At 46.8% G+C, this 11,655-nt stretch overlaps 1 protein-coding gene across 3 annotated transcripts in view; it reads left to right on the top strand.

The window, feature by feature from the left end:
- BAX (BCL2 associated X, apoptosis regulator) overlaps nt 1–8,156 on the top strand; it is a 42,931-nt gene extending 34,775 nt beyond the window's left edge. For all 3 annotated transcript variants that reach the window (XM_061560031.1, XM_061560030.1, XM_061560032.1), the window contains one exon: nt 1,101–8,156. In XM_061560031.1, coding sequence (XP_061416015.1) covers nt 1,101–1,202 — 102 coding nt within the window. In that variant the 3' untranslated portion in view covers nt 1,203–8,156. The remainder of the gene's footprint in view (nt 1–1,100) is intronic.
- The last annotated feature ends 3,499 nt before the right edge of the window (nt 8,157–11,655 follow it).

An 11,655-nucleotide genomic window follows, 5' to 3' on the forward strand; every position in this document is an offset into this window, starting at 1 on the left:
CCACGGTAATGCTCACCACAGCGTTGCCGTCCGGCACCAATGAGGAGGTAGGGGGTTGTTTTTGCCGCTCTCCACACACGCATACTCACGCATAACGATGGCAACAACAGCAGCTGCCATTCGCCACCATTTGATGGCGACGCCACCACGGCGCTTGCGCCAGGCTAGACGCACTTCGAGGCCACTTGGAAGTGTCGACGGCTTGCTGAGCAGGAAGTCGCAGGATGGACATGGATTGTTATGGGTTTAAGGGACGAAGGCGACCGGCAGATGCACCAACCTCCGCTCCTCGCTGCGGCCACTTCCTGCGTTGTAACCACCCGACGCTCCGATCGTTGTCGTGAGCATTGCGTATACGCGCGCACACGTCGGAGGCCACATGGTGCGTCATTCCTGGAAGATGGCGTGCTTACGTGGAAGCATGCGCCCACGCTCATGAATTTTGTATAGATATATATCTTTGGCCAGGTCAATGTCTATTGTTACACATCTCGTTTTCAAGAGACACCTATAGGAATATAGGAAATTACAAGCAGGGAGACACAAATGCCAGGTTAGTTAGAGTCGTGGTGTACAGTTTAGTAACAGCCTTTATTTTACTTTTTTCACAAGCTCAGAACCCGTTGAAGCTACGAGTTTATTTTTCAATAAACAAATAACCAATTTAATATCATAAACCTGATATATCAATGACAATTACAATGTCAGCAAATGAAAGGACACAGAATAGGGTATATACATGTTAAAGGATGTACCAATTAACAGTAAAATTAATATTAGCTGTGGAATAGGGTAGTGAAGAGATTACGATTTTTATTTACACAGTTGCTGAGTGAAGGCCGAAAGGCCCAAAGCGTCGAGCAGCCAGCAACCAACAGCACTACCAAAACTGTACTGTACTATATAAGAGTTACAAGTTACGTGATATTATTTAAATGAATGAAACGATTACATCTGCGCTGATGAACGTTTTAAGTTTGACCGCATCAAGAAAAGACGGACACAGAAATCGGTTTACTTGCTCGCACTTTTAAACGTGGAGAAACATTCCTGAATGCACAAGTGACGGTGCTCTCTCTCTCACTCTCGCGTTCCTGCAGGAGGGCGTGCGGACATACTTCGGCACCCAGACCTGGCATTCGTTGACCATGTTCGCGGCCGGAGCGCTGGTGAGCGCCCTCGTCTTGTGGAGGATAAGATGAAAAACGCCTCCCCGACCGATCCCACCGCCACCTGTCGCGATTACACGACGGCGGCCGCCTTTGCGACGTTGTCGTCCTCCCGTCTTCTTCCCAGGGGTATCCTACCGTCTTCTTCGTCTTCTTCTGCGGGCGCTGTGGTGGCGAGATGTTAACTCCCTCGCCTGGTATGCAGGAAATCGTGGGTTCGATCCCGACCCCGACGCCTGCATGTTTGGAGTTTGCATGTTCTCCTCAGTGGTCACGTGGATTTTTCTCCGGGTCCTCTGGTTAATCCCTCCACATTTAGAAACGTGCTTTTAGAGCATTTGGCGGCTATAAATGTCCACACGATAAGCCACTCCATGGAGCTTTCATTTGTGGCCAGGTTGTTTCTGAAAAAGTGCTACATAGCTCAGTGGGCCTTGGCTGTTAAAATAAAAAAATGTTTAAATAGTTAAGTTTAGTATCCCGTCCCTGACCGTCCGCACCACTCTTTCGCCGGACAAGTCTTAACGCGTCCGCCGCCCCCCTCCCCCTCGCGTGTGTATCCGTGTGGTCACTGCTTTCCTGGGGCGTGAGCTCCTGACATCGGTGGATAGGCCCCGCTGGTGGTGATGGGAAGCGAAGTCAGTCTGTCGGTCAGTTTTGTCTTTCCGTCTCGTGCCGATGTTGAGTGAAGAAGAGTTCTTGTTGCTTGGCTCTACTGTAAGCCCAGACACTGTGAATTTAACCAACTTGATGGGGTTTTTTTGAAGGCGGCTGATGGAGTTGTTGACTTAACGTGATCATGTCGGATGACTTTGATTAGCAGGACTCACACCGGTAGCAAAAATTATAATTTTCATAGTCGTATAATGGCAGTAATTACAATAATAAAAGTCATATTTTTCTTTACTAATCAAACTTATTTTAAAACAGCCTAATTTTCGTAATTAGTGTCAGGTATAACACCTTTACAAACATCGACTATGTATTAACATTCATAGAGAGTAATGTGTTTATTTTAACGGACTAAGAACCAAATTTGTATTTTAACGGTTTACGGGAACTGTAGTAGAAAGTGTGCTTTTTACTAAACATTTTTTTAATGAACTAATCAGCGCTCGATCATGCCCTCGGCTTATAGATGCAGAGCAGCAGCGCAATTTAAATCGGGATGGAGCGGCATCGCAATTGGACGTCGTTACAAGCCTTGCCCTAACACCCCGTCGAGATCGCCCTTCTCATCACCAAATTGAGCATGGCGCGGCTCGGCCATTTGAGATGCGTGAGTGGTGTGAGTGATATGAGACTGTGTAGCAGTCAGCGCGCCACGCTACGAACATGAGGGCTGGAGTTCGATTTCCGCTCACGACCAAAAAACTATATTTTAACCGGTCCTAGGCCTGCCCTAGGATGGCTCGGCCTCAAATGAGTAGCTGGTTTGATACGTAAATGTCGCCACTAGGGAGACGAAGGCGGGGCATGGTGCTGGCCACCAACCCCCTCGTGCAGCGTGCCAGCCTTAAACAGGCGCTCGCTAACAGCACTTGCCCCGACTGTCTGTTAAGGCTAACACAGGGGATCTTTATCTTGGTGCTTGGGACTAACAACTAATAATAAACACAAACGTATGCAACTCTCTCTTTGCGTAGCCTTCAAGTGCCGGGGCTAAAACCGTTAAATGCTACAAATACGAACCTCTTTAATCTCAGGTGGGAGTGGGGGATTTTTTCTTATTTTTTGTTAACAAGAATTCAGTGATCGCCTCCCGAGCCTCTCTCGTGCAGCTCCGAGGGAAAATTTTTGTTTTACAATGAAAGCACAAAGACAACGGTGTTTGCGGTGGGAAGCTAGGGTTGCACGGTGCCGTGTGTGGAGACAGTGGTGGGGTGTGGGGGGGAGGTCACTGGAACAGACGGAGGGAGAAGGCGTGCAAGGAAGGGGGGGGGGGGCGGGAGATACGACTGACGGGTGTTAGGAACGTCTCAGGAAAATTAAGCGTTGAGCTAATTTTCACGCTCATCGTTTATTTTTTATGTATACCTTTAATCAATAATTTGTAACAAATGCATTTGAAGGTTTTAGTTGTTGTATCGTGTTTTCGCCGTGTTCACGTTGTTGTTACGTGCGCGTAACGGTGTGGTCCAGGGGTTTTAAGTTTAGCCACTTCTGTTCGGGTCGCTGACCCAGACAATATTTCTGTGCCCGACATACCACATCCAGTATACCTCTCAATATGGCTTGTGGCTACTAGTCACGCTTGTACAAGTCTTACCACCGAACCCAAAAAATATTGAGCCTGAAATTAAGCCCTGGTGTGGTGCCACTCTTCGGAACGATGCGCAGGAATCGTGCGAAAGCGCCTGGCGAATTTGTTTCAAAGCTAAAGGTGCATCTCTGCAGTGTCTTGCTCACGCCACTGCAGGCCGAATAAGGGCCTGCAAGCGAGGGAGCTCGGGAGAGCCCCTGGAGGCCAACTTGCCTGCTGACGAAATGTCTTGGAAGAAGGCGGTAGGATTAACCATTTTTTATTTATTGTATTGAGCTGCTGCAGATGTAACAACAGCAGCAGTAGCAGCAACAACAGAATCCGCCAACACACCACGATGGGGTCCGCAGTGGTGAAACTTTCTGGGCAGCAAGACAAAGGACAGACCTAGGTTATTATTGGTAAAGTGCTGGAAAGGGGGGTGACCATGGAATGAGACAAAGATGTTAGGTGTTATCATGGTAGGGAGGCTAAACCACAACGAATGCCTCTTTTGCATTCATCAGTGCCATCGCCCCCTGCATGTTAACGTTCCGACACTGCTCGCCGTGCGCGTCGCTCCCCCCGCCTCGTGTTCTTGTTGTTGTTATTGAGGCGATTACCAGCATGCTATTCCGTGCACTTAACAAAAGTACGAAACTCCAAATTGGGCGATTCGGAGATTCTGGGTAAGCGCCTATTGGGAGTTGGATAAATGTTATCGGAGCCGAGCCAAGGAGCATTTCGAGACTTGTGTCGTTAGGGCGGTTGTGTATTTACCACTTGATGACACAAGCTGAAGTGAATGACGTTGATGCCCGCACAGCATCATGGATAGTCCCACAATGCCACATGAGCCTTGCGGAGGGCATCGGGTTCACAGAGAGCAGCCCGATTGCTATCCCACCAACATCGAATGTGTGCACGTGTTTAACATGAATGGTCGATGAGGTTAATGCCAACTTTGTACCGGTTTCACGCTTATTAGAGATCATCGGTTCGACTGATGATGTCTTTGGAGAGCTGAATGGAGTTCAAAATAACTCGCAAACAAATACCTTGTGAAAGACCAAATGCAGAAGATCCCTGGGTTTGATATTCCGCGAAGCTCATGGTCCGCCATAAATCGCATCCGCACAAACCATTGTAGATGCGGATACCTGATGCACGAATGGAAACTGTGGTCATCCAGAACAGACCGTACAACATGTAATAACGCAATGGCCGATCCACAAATACAAAGGAGACATCGCAGCGATACCCGTGCACTCCGCTGCTTCTGGAGCGGTTATCTGGCTTGACCACCTGAATGTGAGCTTGTAGTTGTTGCTCTGCATCGACATCAGGCATACGAAAGAAGAAGATGACTTCAACATAGCACTGCGTCTGTAATTAGCAGTTTTCTCGTGGTTTCACACCTTGTTAGGGACCGTAGCCGTGTTAAGACTCGTTTGACCAGTGCAACACAAGCACACTGTGCCAGGATAATCAACAGTTCGGCGTCCCCCTGCCAACATCCGCTAGCTCCGCCTTTGTCGACACAAAACAGCCATCTCCACCAACCTGTTGCTACAGATCGGCTTATGAACGCCATCTGTCGGACCTGCGAAGCAATGTGGGTTTTCCTCCATAATGCTGTGTGTTTAATTATTATGTTTTCACCTTTGCGTGTTTACTACTGTGAGGTTTTTGTCTTGGCTTGCGATACAACACTTTTCTTTTAAGTCGATAGGATGGAAGAAATTGAACGTTTACAGAAAAGGATGTGCCGGTGGTGTTTTTAGTGTGTTGTTACAGTGGAACAACGAATTGCCTCCTGGTTGTTGAGCCATGTGCTTGGTGAAGGTGTCAGGGGCAGCACGGATTTAAGAGCCGCGTTAGTGTGCCTGGCTGGCAGCCACCTTTGCTCAGTCTTTTTATTGTTGTAAACTTATAGCGCCTCCAGTGTTGAAATGTATTTTCCCACCATCGTCATCCCCAATTACTGAGTTACAGACATCATCGTCGTCGTCATCGTCGTCATCATCATCGGTAAACTGAACAATTTCCTGCTGCGTTCCCATGACCACCGACTGATTTCTTGTCCCAGCGCCACATGAGCTGTCCAGCTGCATATGGACTCGACCTGTCCCGCTCCATCTCCCCACCCAATCACACTCCCTCCCCACACCGTCACCTCCGCCCACCCTGTCCTCTACCCTCCATCGCTGGTGGGGAAACAATCTAAAAAAAAAAACATTTACCGTACGCTTTGGGTTGGGTGACATCATCCCAAAAAAGATGTGATATGTTATAATAAAAATGTTTTGCCACCGTTGAGTTGAACTATGCGAATGATGCCACTGACCACTCGTGCCATTACAGCGTTCAGCCCGCGGCATCACGACGCGTTTCGTGTGCCGCCTGGTAAACCGGCCAGGTTTATCAGCTCGTTGGTGCCGAATCTGGGCTGAGTGAGCCCACTGGCCCGGTCCACGTACGTGGGCCAGCTCGCTTCCCCCCCCTGGTCATGGGAACACGGTGGCGAGATGTTAACTACCTCGCCTGGTATGCAGGAGGTCATGGGTTCGATCCCCACCCTGATGCCTGTATATTTGGAGTTTTCATGTTCTCCCCTGTGGTTGCGTGGATTTTTATCCAGGTCCTCCCGGTTTTTCCCTCCACATTTAGAAACGTGCGTTTAGAACATTTGGCTGCTATAAATTTCCACATTATAAGCTACTTCGTTGAGCTATAATCTGTGGCCAGGTCGCTTCTGAAAAAGAGCAATATATACCTCAGTGGGTCTCACCTGGTCAAATAAAAAAAATAGTTTGTTTAGTTTACGGCAGCATTGACCCTGTTTGGCAGTGGTTTTTGCTTCGGGGTGAATAATGGCCATTCTGCGTTAAAATAGGGAAGTTGTCTGAAACATCAGACGATGCGTTGCATCCCAGTTTGTGAGGAATGCCAGTTAACAACAGCGGTTGGCAATGTGTTTTCAGTCAATATTTGTCGCTGAATGAAAGAGTGAATCCGTAGACAGCAAAGGTACGTTTCACCGCCAAACGATAACGTTTAGGTCCGTCAACAAATAGGCTTCCTCGACCACAATGTGTTCCCACCTACATTGGCTTGAGCTGCTAAATATCAAAATGTTGGGGAACAAATGAAATAAATACACGATCGATGTATTTCAAAGAAACCTATAGATAAGTATGTTCATTTGTGAAGCATCGTTAATTTGTCACGCTTTTAAGACAATGATTGCAAAGCACTCCCCCCGCGTATCGACCGTCTGCTTTCACCGCCAGTGAGTGCGGTCGACACTTTATGGAAGTGGGCTAGCGCAAGAGGCGTTCCAGTCGCTCGATGTTTCGGTGGACGGTTAAGGGACGAGGCTGAACAACTCCACCGATTCGAATAAAAAACATTTGTCCGGAATAAGCCAAGTTGACTTGAACTATTTCCCACGACGGAATGGTAATCCATCCACTGCCGCTGGTGCCATGCGATGGTTATTGATTTACACGGCGTGTTTGCACCTCCATCCAAATTATAATCGTTTGGTAGAATCCGTCATGTGTGGCTTATTTCTGATTAAAATTGAGTCCAAATGTATTTTCTTCGTACAAAAGTTTTGGTTTATTACATGCACACTTTTAGCCGCCCTATAAATTTCCCGAACAACTTTTATGCAAATAAAACGTAAATCATTGGTGACGCGGTAAATACAACAATACCTTCATGAAATATACGGAACTAACGTTTCAGTTTGCGTTGGGCAATGACTTAACCGCAGTACGCAGCACGTGCTTCGTCGTTGATGATTCTTTAAAACCTCTAAAGATCCAAAACAGTAAGGCCACTGCGATCGTGGACTAACACATTTTCAAAATATTGTGCGCTATTAAGATACTCGCATTAATAAATTACTTACTTTTTAATTGAAGGCCATTTAGATAACACGCCTCATTTTCAAGTATTGCCCTTCGCCAGTGCATCGGCAATAGTAAAATAAAATGACTGTCTTATTTGCGCGGACAAGTAAAGGATATCAAAGCAACTTAATGTAGAGCAAGGCTACATTTTTTTACACGACGTTTTCGCAATACAAATGTTGAAACAACTTGATTGCCATTCTCACCAGTTCCCCATTCCAGGCCTCGCAGTGCATTGCTTAATCAATTGTTAAACTTGTATCTTTTTTACGTAAATCTCGCTGACCCTAATTCAACAAATGCTCACAAAACATCAAATTGCTGTTTCCTTTAAAAAAAAATACCTACGTCACAAATATCTAAAATGAAATCCATAGCAATTGTGTCTACCACTGCTGGATGAAGGCCTCCCTCATGCCATCACCATCCCTCACGATCTCAAGTGCTGTTACCGTCCATCCCACTGCTACAGAACGAGCTGCTCCCATCACTCCATCTCCCCCGGTGGTCGACCCCTCGGATGTGTTCTTTCCTTTGCAATTCCGCCACCCGTCTTATCCGTTAGCCATCATCCCACCTGGCAATGCGTCCTGCCCAAGCCCATTCACGTTTCTCATTTGCCCGTACGGCGTCTACGACGTTGTGTTTGGTGTATTGCGATGGTATTAAGTTTGTAAGACATCCTCGTTCAAAAGTGTGGCTGCCAGCTGCTCACGCCATGTGCTTGAGTGCAGGCCACCGTGGACACAGTGTTAATTGTGATGTGCAATGAGTGTTTGTGTTTTAAAGCAGTGAAGTCCGTGTACTATGAACTGTGTTAAGGCTCGGGGGTAGGGAGGGGAGGGAAGTTTGGGGGGATAGTTTCGGGGGTGAAGAGCCGTCCATTCGGAATTCTCAGAACAGGGGTTGTCAAACGTGCGGGGCCTGCTGGCCTCATTAGAAGTGTGGGGTGGATGACACACCGACAGGTCCACACAGACAGGTTCATGAACCCACTTGCTGTACTCCCTTCCAGCCTCCTCTTAGTGCAACAGGTTTGGGGGTTTAACCGATTGCACGATCCACCCTCATTCAACACGCGTAGTCAGCGAAGGACCGTTGCGCCAAACGTGTGACCTCGTGCGACAGCATTCGCATCAACTGCTCTTGCTGCCATACCAGTGTCTCGAGTAATTTGTTTGATCCACATTAATCCATCTACTGCCGTTGGGCATTTTTCTCTGGGTACTCCGCTTTCCTCCCTGCGTGCCAAAACCTTAATAAGCATTCGGTCAAACACAGCGCTGAAAAATAATATTGAGACTGATGCTGTCCTTGATGCATAGAGTACATTATTATCATTCTGCGAATATGCCATCAATGGCCCAAAGCATCTTGAGTTTGGGTTGCATGTAGATGCTTCATGAATCCAAATTATAAATTAATCGTTGCTTAAACTGGAAAAGTGTTCTTTGTAATTCTTCGTGCTTCTGGCTGGAGATGGCTCCTCTGAGGAGTAAATGTGGAAGAGATTAACTGATGCGAACTGTGAATGGTGAAATCTCTTTGAGGCCATATAATGAGGCTCTACAATGTTCATATATTGGTTAATGTGGCACGCAGATCAATATGACTTTGACACCCCTGTTTTACAAGCGCACAGTAGCTGCGAGCGAACTCGATTAACCGTGGGCAGATTATCCTTGTTGCAGATGACCTTGCTTACAAGTAATTAAAATACACTTTTATGGTCATTCTGGTCCAAATACCAGCTGCTCCTCATCGAGGGTCTGCGGATTCGGAGCGCACGCGACCCGCAGACGTGTCGGAAAGTAAAACCGATTGCTTTCAAAAGCACAACGAAAACAGACTATATACATATTCACCCCCCAATCTACTTGGGTAAACATGAAATACTTTGAATTCGCTTCACTTACACGCGCCGATTCTGCGCCGTGCGTACGTCAATCCTGCACCGATTCTGCACCGTACGTGCGCCGATCCTGTGCCGTACATGCCCTGATCTTGCGCCGTACGTGCGCCAGTCCCGCACGGCGACACAGGTTTGATCCAGTGCTTTGTGGGGCAGGGTTGGTGTATCGCACGGAGATTGTCCTTGTGCCTGAGGCAGTCCACGCACGGCGCCCGATCGGAAGAGGTGGCTGTAGAAAGCAGTGCAATAAGTCGCTGGCCTGTCTGTACGGAACTTTTTACTATTTTCACTTCCCCGACTTTGCTGGGTGTTCCAAAGTTTCTCGTATTGGAAGGAAAAAAAAGGAAAGGTTTTGGCTAAACTTCGACAGTAGGACCCACCAGAAATTCTTAAGAATCTCTGCGGCTTTTATTGCTACAAGAGCGTTATTATTTGTCTGATTCCATAACACTTTACCCAACTTTTAGCAATTGATGAAATCATCAGCCAGACACATGCCATTCCGCTACGTGTGGTATGGTTGAACGTCTCTCCTTCCTGGCGAGACAATGAACCGTCATGATTATGATTCAGGGTCGTCGATTCGGCTTAAAATATATTCTCTTTTTTATAACATTATGGTGAAGGATAGTGCCTTCTGTGGTGTCATGAACTCATTTACGTACATCAACGCGATTCAAAACACATCGATTCCTACGCACGTGATTGCATGCATGTGTGTACATCTTGGCCATCAGGATCGATATTAATCTGTGAGTCGATGCATTGTTCTATCCATAATTCTTAAACTTTGCCCAATGCAAGATCTGGTTCATCTGCTTCCCGCTGTCTTGTATCTGTAATGACTTCACACGGCGTTAATTCCAGTGGGCCTCTTTTGCCCGGTGTGGCATCCTTCCATGTACAGCACTGTTTGTAACGAATGTGAACCTCTTCCTATGTTTAATATAGACAGGCGAGTGGCATTGTGATCAGAGTGTGAAACTAGTATTCGGAAGACTGCGGGTTTAAATAATGGTCGGACTTGGCTCATCATCCATCCTTCTGTAGCGATTTAAAATGAGTGCAACCGCTTTGTGGAAAGCTAACAGTGGTTGTCATATAAAGGAAAACTTGGCTCTGCCATAGGAATGTGGAATTTCCTTACTCGTTTTAACGGGAAACCGCTTGATTTGATATAAGTTTTAGAAAGGCTGCTGGGCGATTGTAGAATGATCATAAAAGACAAATCCCACATTCACCCACCCACTCCCACACCCACGTCTCAATTGTTATCCGAAATCATTCTGCCGAACATCAGCTGGCCAGCAGCTGGCCACTCAAAGTGTTGAGACTTTGTTCACACCTGGTAAATGGTGATTCAAATTGGGCCAATTCCAATTGGGCCTTCCAAAGCGAGGGTGTGTCATTCCAAGTATTCCCCTCATCACGCTCCATACATCTGTAGAGTTCCTTTCAAACAATCTCATCCAATTACTTGGAAATAAATAATTATCATATGCTTTAATTTATACTTGTCTCGTGAGCATAAGGATGGATTTTAATCTCTAAATCATTATCATTAGCCGTGATCATTCAACTGCTGGATGAAGGCCTTCCCTAGTCGTCGCCATCTCTTGATCTTGCAAATTAATCATTACGTGCCTGTTTTGTTATTGCAAAGAAGCCATTTTTGACCACTTGAAATTTTTAAATAAAATGTTCTAAACCAGCCTGTGAAGTCCAGGAATATATTCCCTCTTACACGAACAGCTCAGGAACAGCCATATTCAAGACTGGTCATGTCATCTTGACACTGGGGGGCGTGCTGATATTCCCGTTATGTTGAAAACAGCCCATTGCGTGCACTTGTTATGAGGAATAGCGTGATGGTGTGACCACACCGCCAATGGCATCGTGTGACCCGACCGCAATATCTTGAGTTGCGTGCAATGAATTGAGATCAATGTGTGACTACGTTTGGTGGTCGGTGACGTCAGGAGTGATCGTTTCGAAGGTGCAGTTGCGCTTCCAGTTTGTTCTTAGGGAGGGGGGGGGGGCGGTTGTTGTACTAAACATCGTGTTGCCGCAGCGATTTACTTAACGTGGGCACGGCTCTTTCGTCTGTTTAGTAGCAAATCCGCCGTGTGTCGTTCAGAACCATGCGGTCTTTGTTGTGTTCCGCCTGAAATTGCCTTTCATCCGATGTTGCCAGCAACTTGCACCCGCGAAGTGACATTGAGACCATGGAATGAGCACAGGGCCTAACGTGGGACAGCACTTGGGCTGTGAGGCGGCATGGGGATATGTCCAAAAGAAGCCCGCAATGCCGCCTGTTGGCCTGCATGTGGACGACTGTGATTGTTAGTCACTGGTCTTGCAAATGTTTAAACTGTGGCCTTGTATATTTTTGTTAGATTGTTTTTTCTATAT

This window comes from Lethenteron reissneri, chromosome 26 (genome assembly GCF_015708825.2).
Source record: "Lethenteron reissneri isolate LAM-NWPU_2019-01 chromosome 26, ASM1570882v1, whole genome shotgun sequence".
NCBI lineage: Eukaryota > Metazoa > Chordata > Hyperoartia > Petromyzontiformes > Petromyzontidae > Lethenteron > Lethenteron reissneri.